Genomic DNA, 13,698 nt, shown 5'->3' with positions numbered 1-13,698 from the left:
ATTTAGTTCAGTTCTAGATGATAACTATAGCCTCGGTCTCATCTCAAAGCAAAGATTTTCACAGAAAAAAAAAGCACCTCAACAATGTCCATATATAAATTTTATTGCATTTGACATCATACAAAAATTTGAACTTAAAGAAGAAAATGAAAATGTGCACCTTTTACAAGTCAAAGAAAAGCAAAAGTTTTAGCATTTGGTCTGCAAAAAAAAATACATTAGAGGTACAAAACTGTACTACAGCAGGTCTAAAAAATGTTGGACATAGTCCTTTTGAAAAAGTTAAAACTGTTTTCAAGATTACTTTTTATATTTAAATTTACAGGCACTGACCAATTTACAAATATTTACATAAATCAAAAAGAACCTTAATAAACACTGTAGCTTTTTTTTAGCAGCTATCACTTCTTTCACGTGAAAAAAGAAATACTAAAAAAGAGATTTTTTTACAAACATTTAGCTTTTATTTATAATAATTTTATTGTGTCTTATCTAAAACATTTTGTAGTGGCTTACTGCCTAAAAATTCCAGTTTAGATTACAATCCTATAATTGTACACAGAAAAATATGTGATACTACAAACAGGATATAATCTTAACTTTGATCTCAGTTTCTGTTGCTTCATGTCACAGAGAAAATAGAGCAGGAAAATGACAAGTAAAACAGAAGTGCACATTGCACTAAGCTATCATAAAGCACAGGAAACAATCTTTTCAAAACGTCTACACTGAACTGATTCTTTAAAACAATTCACTAACTGTTGTAAGAGTTAGTGCTCCTATTACTACAGTGCAAAATGTATTGTTGTTTCAATACAAAATTTAAAGCAATCTCAAGAGTACATCAAAAGCATGTGAAGTACTAATGAAATGCTAATACAGACACACCCAAAGCCTCAGTCTACCCCAGTGAGTCAAGCAAAGACTTAAGGCAACTGTTCAGTATTTCATGACTGCAGTGATTTGACTGAAATGAAAGATTTCGTTTTGCTTCAAGTAACTGAACAACTGACTTGAATCTTCACTTTACTAGAACAGACTTTGACAACAAACTATCTAACGTAGGTTATACTTTAAGCATGTATGAATTAGACCCTTTCCAAAATTCTACACATCTCTTCAGGATTAGCATGTGGTACAATTAATTGAAGTTATATCAAAAACTTTTTATTTGTTCAGTTAATTTCCCAAAATATATTTTATCTGATCACCTGAAAACACATGCAATATTACTCATCATCAATGTAAACATTTTCAAAAATACATTTTTAAATCAAAGGGTTTTATTAGGAAATGTCATAATAAAATATGCAATCTTTATATGTCTTTTTAAAAATAAAACATGAAAACAAGAACTATGAAAAAAGCAACTATGATGGAGGTAAACATAATGTATTATGATGAAACTATTGTTCTTTATTTCTTGGAAGAATTTATTAAGAAATAGAGGCCAGTTATCTTTTCAGGACAGCAGCTCTTACAGGTAGTATACTGTTCAAATCTCTCTTGTTTTTCAATCTGTGCCATGACTGGGAGAAAAAGAAAAATCATTCTTAAAACCTAAAATTTATGCAGAACAAAAGACTGAGAGTTTAAAAGAATGTTAATAGTTGGTTCTCTCTAGGTGATAAAATTTTGAATAATTTTTTCCTTCAAGTTTTTTCTTTTTTTGAGATAAGGTCTCACTCTGCCGCCCAAGCTGGAGTGCAGTGGTGCAGTCTCGGCTCACTACAACCTCCACTTTCCAGGCTCAAGAGATCCTCCCACCTGTGCCTCCTGAGTAGCTGGGATTACAGGTGTGTGCCATCACGCTCAGCTATTTTTAAACTTTTTTTGTAGAGACAAGGTCTCATTGTATTGCCCAGGCTGGTTGAGTTTTTATTTTCCAAGTTTTTAACACAGTGTAAGTATTGTTTCTGTCATCAGAAAAGAAAATGTTATTTAAAAACTCTATATTTTTATGGTTCCAATTCATTAATAAAGAAATGGGCACATAGGTGGTACTGAAAGATACAACTGACAATATTAATATTTATTCACGGATTAATTCGATCTAAAAATAGCAAGGTAATTAAGACAAAACCTTTGGATTTGAGAAGAGAGGATTATTTCAATTATTTGATTGACTGTCTTACATCTTTACTAGCTTTTTCCATTAAAAATAATATTTATGAGACTGGGTATAGTGTCTCATGCCTATAATTCCAGAATTCTGGGAGGCTGAGGTGGGCAGATCACTTGAGCTCAGAAGCTCAAGGCCAGCCTGGGCAACATGGTGAAACCCTGTCTGTACAAAAAATACAAAAATTGGCTGGGTATGGTGGCACACGCCTATAGTCCCAGCACTCAGGAGGCTGAGGTGGGAGGATCATTGAACGTAGGAGATTGAGGCTGCCTGAGTCTGGGTAACAGAGCAAGACCCTGTCTCAAAAAAATATATCGTATTTATGAAGGAGAGAGTAAATTTACAATAAGGCACTTTATGTATGCCTCTGGAAAATTCAAATGGTGATTTGAATTGATAAGGAGAAGAAAAGAAACTTGTTCACAAGCTAAAAATCTGTCTCACTACTTGGTGACTGCAGATCTTTGTATTCTAGTCTCATGTCAGTTATTCAATTGTCTAAAAGTACTGGTTTTACAACTAAACAATCCTAAATGAAAGCTCACTCATCAATAAGAACACCAATGTAGCATTGCTGTTTTTGAGTTCTCAATTTAATCTGACAGACAAAAATATTCTCTTGAATATTTGTTTTAAAATTAAAGAATTTCTATAAGACAAATTTTCTGTTCTGGTTGCCAAATTAAGAAAGTCTCATTTGAAGGACAGCTTGTAATAGAATACTTATATTTTATCTATCTATTTATTTATTTGAAACAAGGTCTCACTCTATTACTCATGCTCAGGCTGGAGTGCGGTGGCACAATCACAGCTCACTGCACCCTCAACCTCCTGGGCTCAAGGCTTTTCTCTCCACTCAGCCTCCCCAGTAGCTAAGACACAGGTGCATACCACTACACCCAGGGGTGGGGTGGGGTGAGGTGGGGTGGGGGGGGGTGTGTGTGTGTGTGCACGCACATGCGTGTGTGCGTGTGTGTGAACTATGTCTTGCTATGCATTGCCCAGGCTGGTCTTAAACTCCTGGCCTCAAGCAATCCTCCTGCCTTGGCCTCACAAAGTGTTTGGATTACAGGTGTCAACCACTGCACCTGGCCATTATTTTTATTCATTTTTTTTTTTAGAGGTGGAGTCTCTCACTCTGTTGTCTAGGCTTGAAGTGCAGCAACTTGATAATAGCCCACTGCAGCCTCGAACTCCTGGGTTCCAGTGATACTCATGCCTCAATACTTGCATTTTAAATTATCATTAAAATAAAGTCCACTTGAATGTGTAGATAATGAAAAAGTATGCCTCTAAAATGATCTTTGCAATTCTCTCATCTTTTTCTTCTACAAAGCTTTCCCTCCCCTCCATGTCTCAATACATATATCAAGGCATTTCTACAATGTGTTGTGGAAGTCCCTGAAGATTAAGACCACATCTAGCAACATCACTGATGAATAAATTCATACTATAGACACAGACATATACATAAATTTTAACTTTACTAAATATAAACAAAGATAAAACAGCACTCTAATTCCTGTGACAGTGGGGTATACATTAGAAAAAGCATGGATCAGACATCAGCTTCCTTCTAAGGCCACAATAAATTCCCCAATATACTAAGGAGGGAAAAGAGTCCATTAGGTTTTATCCACTCATTTTAGAAATTTAATAAGGTCACTATGAAAATGCTTATTTTGGTAGGGCACGGTGGCTCATGCCTATAATACCAGCACTTTGGGAGGAAGAGCGGGGTGAATCACCTGAAGTCAGGAGTTTGAGACCAGCCTGACCAACATGGTGAAACCCTGTCTCTACAAAAAAAAAAAAAATTAGCTGGGTGTGGTGGCACACGTCTGTAATCCAAGCTATCTGGGAGGCTGAGGCAGGAGAATCCCTTGAACCTGGGAGGTGAAGGATGCAGTGAGCTGAGATTGTGCCACTACACTCCAGCCTGGGCAACAAGAGTGAAACTCCGTCTCAAAAAGAAAAGAGAAAATGCTTATTTCTATGAAAGTGAAAGCAATGTGAATAAAAACAGAGCCAGATCTCTTTGAAGGAAAAGTTTAACTAAATTCAAATAATAAGTTCCCTATCATGCTATATTAATGGATTCACAGAAGAGAAACCATTCTGTTCTATTACACACGTATTTTTTCCTGTTTAAAGCATACTAGTCTACCAATGTTTCTAGGGTTGATCTAATGCATTGTTTACCTTTAAAAATTGATCCTTGATCATATCAAATTTCTGCTTTTCGTGCACTGCTCTGGCTGTATTTGTTCCATCAAAAGGTTCTGCAATGTTAAATGCAAATGTAAAGAAAAAAATATTAAAATGAGAGCTACAGTTTCTTTTTTAGGTTTGATGCTGTCAATATGTTAACAGTTTTTGACCTACAAAAATTGCAATTTCAGATGGGTCAGCCTAATATCTTTATTAGATTTATATACTAATAAATCTAATAAAGAAAATAAATAAAGAAAATAAATAAAATAAAGAAATAAAGAAATAAAATAAAATAAATAAAGAAAATAAAAAAATAAAGAAAAGCTTAATATACTATGAACTGCCTAATAAGGTAGATGGAATTCAAGGGAGAGGGTGATCAAAAATGAAAGTCATCAGCATAGGTGTGTTAAGTCTAAATCATAAATGTGGATAAGGTTTCTGAAAAATTACAGAGGGTCAAAGACCTACCCTTAGGAAAATAATAAAAAGTCATCAAAAAGAAGAAAGCATTATATCGAAGAGAGGCAGTTAATGTTAAATATCACAGAAAGGTAACTTTAATTTTAACTTAAAAGCTGATTTGTCCTTTGAAGGTAGAGGTTCAATACTGGAGAAAATGGAAGACAATGCAGGGAGTTATGGCCCAACTGGATGGTTTAGAAAAAGATACAGTGAAGTCTGGCCAAACACAGTGGCTCACGCCTGTAATCCCAGCACTTTGGGAGGCTGAGGAGGGTGGATCACGAGGTCAAGAGATCAAGACCATCCTGGCCAACATGGTGAAACCCCATCTCTACTAAAAATACAAAAATTAGCTGGGCGTGGTGGTGCACGCCTGTAGTCCCAGCTACTCGGGAGGCTGAGGCAGGGGAATCACTTGAACCTGGGAGGTGGAGGTTGCAGTTGAGCCGAGATCGCGCCACTGCACTCCAGCCTGGAGAAAGAGAGAGACTCCATCTCAAAAAAAAAAAAAAAAAAAGAAAGAAAAAAGAAAAGAAAAGAAAAAAGAAGTAACTTGCATGAGAAATTTGGCAGAAAAAGAAAATAGAAAAAGAGAAAAGCAAACAGAAGATAGGAAAAAAACAAAGGAACAGTTTTTATGTATGTGTGTCTCCAATATACATACTTTCCATGTTCACACCACCATCCCACTCACCTTTCACCCACAAGAAAGAAGAATCCACATAGAGAGATAGGAAGAAACCAGAAGAGTATGAGGAAACTGAAGATAGTAATGAGAAGACAAGGATAACTAAAGGCATCAGGAATGAGATGAAATGTCTAAAATAATGCCAGCAGTAGGTAAAAATTACTAGAAATTAAGAATTTTAGCACAGAAAAAGGAGGAAAAATGCATAGAAGAACCAGTAGGACCAAATAAAGAGTATTTTTCAAGAATGAGAAGACCTATATATGTCTTAAAGCTGAAAGCAAAAGACTGGAGGCAGAAAGAATGAAGTTGTTGGTAAGAGGAAAGGTAACTGAGGGGAAAGACCTAGAAAAAGTATGGAAGAATAGGGAATCTGATGGAAAGGACAAAACTTTTAGATTTGTCATATAATCTACACAGGCCCATAATTTTAAATACTCCTTTTGCTTATTTTTTATTGCTTAGAAAGGCTATGTTAAAAAGCAGTTTACTATCACAGTATTGTGGGGTTCTTTTCCTTAACAGAATAAGGTCATATGCCAAATTATACCGAATTGCATCATCATAGCACTTCAGAACAGGGTTTAGTATTCAACTGAACACAAGTAACTAAAATAATGCCCACCCAGTGCAATTTATTAGCACACCAAAGCAGGAGATTTAATTTCATATTCACAAACTCTTAAAATACTGCATATAATTCAAGATTAAAACATCCAAAATCTGATGTTTTCTACAAATGCTGATTCTCAACTATTTATACTTTTTAACCTCCAGATTTACAAAGGTCTTCAATTTAGCATCTATGAGAATAATTTTATCCCTTGAAGTCAGTTTTCTATTCAAAATGTCTCAAGGATATATTCAACTACATGTAAATTAATTTTAGAGAAGAAAATTTTTTCAGATCATTTAATTTTTAAAGCAAAATCAATTTCTATTTATAAAAGTCCAACTTGCACTAATATTTTAAGTATAAAAGAATATAACTCATTTTATGTCAATATAAGAATCACACATAAAGATTCTATTTTCTTCCATCTGTAAGTCATGAAATTGTCCATCAACCACAAGTAAGAGGGATAAAGACAGCTCGAATCTTACCAGCTAGAAAGGGTGAATGCCTAAAGTTTATGTTTATTATTTCTCATACCTAAAAAATTTTACATGATTTTTTTAAATTAAAATTTTTAAACTAAAAGACTTACAAATCACTTCAGACATAAATGTATTACTTTTAACTGAAACACAGCTGAAATTACTCAAGTAATTCTCTTAGTACCATGATGATACGTGGATGGTCAACAGAAAACTACCTTCTACACAGATGTATTTATTTCTCCATTCAATACCATCAGGCCTCGGAATGGCTTTGGCTTCACGAACTGAAATCATTTGACTATTCCAGCTATAAGAAGAAAAACAGTAACCATGTTAACTATTTTCATAATTTCTCTTATATTATTTTTATTGTATCAGTAGTAAGGCCTACCCCAATTTTCTTGTGGAACACTGAAACCTGTGCCCCAACCCTCAGCACCACAATCCCTATTTCTCACCTCTATTTTTTTTTCCACAACACTTATCATCTTCTAAGAATTTGTTTCTTACATTTACTATTTATTATGTTATTCTTCATTGTGTCTCCCTCAAGTAGGATGAAAGCTCCAAGATACTGGTTATTTATTTTTTTCACTCTTCACCTAGGTGCATAGTATATACCAGGTTTTCAACACATATTTATTGAAAAAAATGAAGTAACTGGAAAAATAAGAAAGTACAGGCTGGGCGCAGTGGCTCACGCCTGTAATCTCAGCACTTTGGGAAGCTGAAGCAGGTGGATCATGAGGTTAGGAGTTCAAGACCAGCCTGGCCAAGATGGTGAAACCCCATCTCTACTAAAAATACAAAAATTAGCCAGGCACGGTAGCATGCACCTGTAGTCCCAGCTATTCAGGAGGCTGAGGCAGGGGAATCGCTTGAACCCAGGAGGTGGAGGTTGCAGTGAGCAGAGATCATGCCACTGCACTCCAGCCTGGCGACAGGGCAAGACTCCATCTCAAAAAAATAAAAAAAAAAAAAGAAAAGAAAAGAAAAGAAAGTACAAGTAAACAAACAAACAAAAACAACTATGGTCATAGTTAACAACGCAGTAACAATCTGTTATTTGTTAAGAGAGAAATAATCTTCTAGTGTTATCTTCTTGTATTACTAAATAGTTTTCGTTCAGGTACATCTTTATGTGTATGATTTGGGAGAAAATTTTGAAATTTTCCAATAGAAGTAGAAGCTGTTTTAGGAAAGCAAAATTAATACTCTATGAAAATATACTTAATGGCTGTATATCAGATGCAGCTGTTAAGAGTAAAATTTTATTCAAGTAAAACAATTTCATCAGCAGGCCTGAAGGTAAACTGTCCAGTCTTCAGTACATACTAACTTTACATTTTTTAAAAAAGGTTTATCTAACGGTTATTACAAGTATTTTCTTTTTTTCAAGGAACATTTTAAAGTATATGACTACCCAGCTTGTATATGAGAGAAAAATAAATTAGAGGAACAGCTGATACCATTTTTTAAGTAGTATTTGGCTTTCTCTATCATTTAAGCAAGCAGAGAAAGATTATCGCTTGGGACCTTCCAACACTTACCCTACACTTCTCCTCTATTTATCAAAAAGAGAATTTCTAAGAATATAATCATAGGTCCTGTATGGCATTTGTTTATAGAAATTTGATTAATTTCTATATTAAATAAGCACGAAAAATCTTGCATCTTGTGAATTTTTATTCTTGTAAAGCACATTGAAAGTATAATTTATTTTTGTTCTGATCAAGAGGAGTTTGTAAATATTTTATAAAGAAAGTTTTAAGTTCTTTAAAAATATATATATATCAGAATTTGTGCTTTTTAAAAATTAAGTGGGTTGTCAAATGCAAATACTTAGTATCGGTTACAGGAAAATGTTTTAGATCCCTCATGTATTGCAGTTCCATTAGTACAGACCCAAACAGAAAGACTACTCTGCTCTATTGTTTCAAATGTCTCTACTAAAAATCCAAAAAGTAGCAGGCGTGGTGGTGCCTACAGTCCCAGCTACTCAGGAGGCTGAGGTGGAAGGATCACCTGAGCAAGGGGAGGTTGAGGCTGCAGTAAGCTGTGATCGTGCCACTGCACTCCAGCCTGGCTGACAAAGTGAGACCCTATCTTAAAAAGACAAAAAAAAAAAAACCAAAAAAATCCACACAAATGTTTCCAACAATTTTCTTACATTGTTTCCTTACAATAACAATGTAAAGAGGGGAGTTATATAGCCACAATCCTGAAGCAAACAAGGTTACATACTACAGTTTGCATCCCTTCACTTTATACTAGTTAAGTCAAATTTATTAATAAAATGAATTTTCCCTTGAGACTATTCGTTTTCTAATAACAGATTATAGGACAACTAAATCTGCAGAATTAAAATTGTAAACATTATTTTTACAGGGCATAGATTGATTTTTATCTTTCAGAAGAGTTTGGAATATTGAAATACTATATCCTGCTGTTAAATTACAACTTTTATTTCCTTAAATCAAAAATTCTATCTTTACCACTGTATTTCTACTAAAACAAATCCCGATTTTACACTACATGCCACTACTTGGTTCTAAACTGGGTCACAGAAACAGTATGAGATATATGTTAAGAGATATATTCATTTCATTATAATCCCTTACCAGATATCATTTAAGTTTCAATGTACAATAAACCCAAATAATGCAGTTATTAAAATGATTACATCATTTGAAGTGCTTCAAAAAGAAAAAAGAGTATTTTGAATCACTACTCTTTGGACTGATTCAATCTACTGCACTTTCAAAGAACTTTTAAATATTTCTAGATTGTTAAACATTTCAAATCATTAAAACATGACATATAATTTTATATTCTTTGTACTCTAAAGGTAGATTTATTTATATATTTTTTGAGACAGGGCTTTGTCGACAAGCCCAGGCTGGGGTACGGTGGCACAATCATGGCTCACCGCAGCCTCAATCTCCTGGACTCAAATGGTCTTCTCAAGAGTTGAATTTAAACGGTAATTTAGAAATATCTTCCCTAAATATTTCATTCTTTAAAACACAGCCCATAACCTAAGCCTTTTATCATACTAATCTACTCTCTAACATAATTTGCTTAGCATGTAAAAATCTGTTATTGTCACTCAATAATTAAAGTGTAAAATAAGATACAGAATCTACACAAGAGAGATGTTTCAGAAAGAAGAACAGATATGGGACTTAATTTAATCTAAAATATGCTGATAATACATGATCATCTTTTAAATATAAAACTGAGACAACTAATTATATTAGAAGCAAGTTAGGTACTTGCTTCTTCTCTTTGGTAATGTTAACAGACTGGCATTCATCAATAAACTCTCTTTAGCCATTCTTTTTATTTATTTACTAGTCAGAGTCCTGCTCTGTCACCCAGGCTGGAGTGCAGTGACGCAATCCCAGCTCACTGCAACCTCCGTGCCTCCCAGGTTCAAGCAATTCTCCTGCCTCAGCATCCCAAGTAGCTGGGATTACAGGCGCCCACCACCATGCCTGGCTAATTTTTGTATTTTTAGTAGAGACGGGGTTTCACTACTTGGCCAGGCTGGTCTCAAACTCTTGACCTCAAGCCATCTGCCCACACCTCAGCCTCCCAAGGTGTGTGAGCCACTGTGCCCAGCCCCATTCTTTTTGTGACCACAGAAAGTTATTTTGAGGCAACTGATTAAACTGGAAATGCTGTCTTAAGCGACATAAAGAAAAATTCAAGTCTAATAAAGTCAAAATTATGAGTCTGATACCATATGGCTGTGTGTGTGTATATATATATATACACACTAGTAAAATTAAGTGAACAAATATATATAATTTTGTTTTATTGTTATGGGCTGGGAAGCAAACAGAAAGAAAACTTTGTTAGGAATTTCAAATGTCTTAGGTAGGGAAAAAATTTTACTCTAATCCTAGAGTTCTGTTTTGACTGGCTTCTCACCTTCTACCTGAACCTTTAAATGTTAGTATCCATCAGGGCTCAGCCTCTTTGAATCTTCTAATGCTAGAGTACACACCTTAGGCTCCAATAATCTGATGTTTCTTTCCCAAATCCCTTCTCCAGCTCTGACCTTTCTATTAAGTTCCAGGCTAACATTTACAACCAGCTATTGGAAACTGTCACCTGGATGTCCTATAGGCATCTCTGTGCCCACATTTTCAAGACTGAATGTAATACATCCCATGCGTGGTCAGTTATTAAAATCACTCCCTTTCACATACTCTCAACTCTTACCCACGCTTGCTGCATTGAACTTGGTTGGCTGAAACACAACCTTGATTAAATCTATTCCAATTCTTTCCCACACAGCTGAACATGGGTGGAGAGATGCAACCATACAGAATGATCACACTTTAAATTAATGATCACTTAGCTAAAGAGGGCTCTTAATGTTACTACCCCCAACCGTACTGTCTTTCCATAGTTAATCCACCCTTTTACTCTAGTATATGACAATTCATACTTTCATCTTACTTCTCAAATTTCCACCTTCACAATCATTACCTGCACATGTCCCTGACTCATTTCACTAAAAACCTAAAACAATCCAAAGGTAATTCCTACTAGCTCCAACCACACTGATTTAGCTACATTTACCTGTGTCCATATATTCTACTTTTAATCATTATTAATGAATTATCTGTGCTCCTATTCTATTTGTGCTCTAGATTCCAACCATTCTTAACTCAAACAAGTTTATTTCCAAAAATTTACTATGCTTTTCTCTGGTATCATCAATTTTTCATCAAGATGGGTTATTTCTCCTCTCCAACAATAAAAACAAAAACTGGACTCCACTTAACACGCTAATTTTACCCTGTTTTTTTCTGCTCTAGAGAATGAGTTACATTATCCATTTTGAATTCTTCTCCCTCTGTCTTGAGTCCACACCAATAACGCTATGCTTTTTATCCCCATTATTCCACAGAAACTGTTCCTGTCAAGGGTCCAGAGGAGTCCATATAGCTTCTTACTCAATCTATCAAAAAATAATGACACAGATAATCACTCCTTCCTCAAAACATTTTTTTCTCCTCTGGATTCCCAAGATACCACATTCCACTGGATTTCCTCCTATCTCAATGATTCTTTCTTCCTAGACTCATATATTAGTTCCTTCTCATTCCCAATCTCATTTTTATATCATCTATGTATTATGAAAAATTTCAAATACAAAAAAATTAAAAGTATAAAATTTAAAAACAATTCAACAAGTGTTAACATTTTGCCACATTTGCGTGTGTGTATTTTGAACTGAACCACTTAGCAACCTGTACACCTCATCAAAGTTCATTTCTGTATCCTTCAGTATATATCTCCTAAGAATAAAGCCATTCTCCTTTATAACACCAACAACAATTAGAAAATTAACAGTAACTCAAATACCTTTTATAGATCCCCCACCCCAATTGGATTATAATCAAGGTTCATGCATTGTATATGACTGTTCTCTCTCTTTAAATCTAATAAAGTTCCCCCCACATTTTGTTTGTTTGTTTGCTTGTTTTTTAAGAGGGAGTCTCGCTCTGTCGCCCAGGCTGGAGTGCAGTGGCGCGATCTCGGCTTACTGCAACCTCCACCTTCTGAGTTCAAGCGATTCTCCTGCCTCAGTCTCGTGAGTAGCTGGGATTACAGGTGCCCACCACCACGCCTGGCTAATTTTTATATTTTCAGTAGAGATGGGGTTTCACCATGTTGGTCAGGCTGATCTCCAACTCCTGACCTCATGATCTGCCTGCCTCGACCTCCCAAAGTGCTGGTATTACAGGCGTGAGCCACCATGCCCGGCCTTGTTTGTTTTTAATGATACTGACTTTTGAGGAGATTAGGCCAGGTATTTCCCAGAATGCCTACATTCTGCATTTGTCTGTCTCTCTGTTTATTGTGTCATTTAACAATACATATTCCTTTATCCCCTGCATTTCCTGTAAACTTCTTAACTGTAAACTGTAAACTTCTTAACATTAGAGTACCCAATGCTTGGCCCTTTTCTCTTTTCCATCTATATATTCACTCCCTTGGTTTTTTTCAGAGTTTCATAGCTTTAAATACCATCTACCTGGTGACAACTCCCAAATATTTAGTTCTGTGGCCTGTCTCCTGACTCTGGGATTATATATCCAACTGTCTACTCAGTATCTCCACTTGAATACCTTGAAGTTATCTCAATCTTAAAATGATAAACAAATTCAGTAAAGCTGCAACCAAACCAGCATGGGACTGGCATAAAAACAGACACATAGACCAATGGAACAGAACAAAGAATGCCAAAATAAATCCATACATCTACAGTGAACTCATTTTCAAAAAAGGTGCCCAGAACATACACTAGGGAAAGCACAGTCTCTTCAATAAATAGTGCTGGGAATACTAGATATCCATATGCAGAAGAATGAAACTAGAACCCTATCTCTCGACATATAGAAAAAACCAAAATCGATTGGAGAATTCAATCTAAGACCTCAAATTATGAAACCACCACAAGAAAACATTGGGGAAACTCTCCAGGACATTGGTACGGGCAAAGGTTTCTTGAGTAATACTCCACAAGCACAGGCAACCAAAGCAAATGGACAAATGGGATCACATCAAGTTAAAAAGCTTCTGCACAGCAAAGGAAACAATCAACAAAGTGAGGAGACAAACCCATAGAATGAGAGAAAATATTTGCAAACTATTCATCTCACAAGGGATTAATAGCCAGAATATATAAGGAGCTTAAACAACTCTATAGGAAAAAATCTAATAATCCAATTAAAACATGGACAGAAGATCTCAACAGACATTTCTCAAAAGAAGGCATACAAAGAGCAAAGAGGTATATGCAAAGCTGCTCAACATCACTAATCATCAGACTTAGGCAAATCAAAACTACAATGAGGTATCATCTCACCCCACTTAAAATGGCTTTTATCCAAAAGACAGGCAACAATGAATGCTGGTAAGGAAACCCTCATACCCTGCTGGTGGGAATGTAAATTAGTACAACCACTATGAAGAACAGTTTGGAGGTTTCCCCAAAACTAAAAGTAGAACTACCATATGATCCAGCAATCCTACTCCTAGGCATATACCCAAATGAAAGAAAATCAGGATACTGAAGACATAT

At 35.4% G+C, this 13,698-nt stretch overlaps 1 protein-coding gene across 7 annotated transcripts in view; it reads right to left on the bottom strand.

Moving 5' to 3' along the window:
• Nucleotides 1-87: 87 nt before the first annotated feature.
• TENT2 (terminal nucleotidyltransferase 2) overlaps nt 88-13,698 on the bottom strand; it is a 74,022-nt gene continuing 60,411 nt past the window's right edge. For all 7 annotated transcript variants that reach the window (XM_024247345.3, XM_024247347.3, XM_054555666.2 and 4 more), the window contains 3 exons: nt 6,809-6,900; nt 4,328-4,407; nt 88-1,529 (listed from right to left, as the gene is read on the bottom strand). In XM_024247345.3, coding sequence (XP_024103113.3) covers nt 1,455-1,529; nt 4,328-4,407; nt 6,809-6,900 — 247 coding nt within the window. In that variant the 3' untranslated portion in view covers nt 88-1,454. The remainder of the gene's footprint in view (nt 1,530-4,327; nt 4,408-6,808; nt 6,901-13,698) is intronic.

The sequence above is a fragment of the Pongo abelii genome, chromosome 4, assembly GCF_028885655.2.
Source record: "Pongo abelii isolate AG06213 chromosome 4, NHGRI_mPonAbe1-v2.0_pri, whole genome shotgun sequence".
Classification (NCBI taxonomy): Eukaryota; Metazoa; Chordata; class Mammalia; order Primates; family Hominidae; genus Pongo; species Pongo abelii.
Note: the sequence above shows the minus strand (reverse complement) of the source record. Positions and strands in the feature narration are given on the sequence as shown.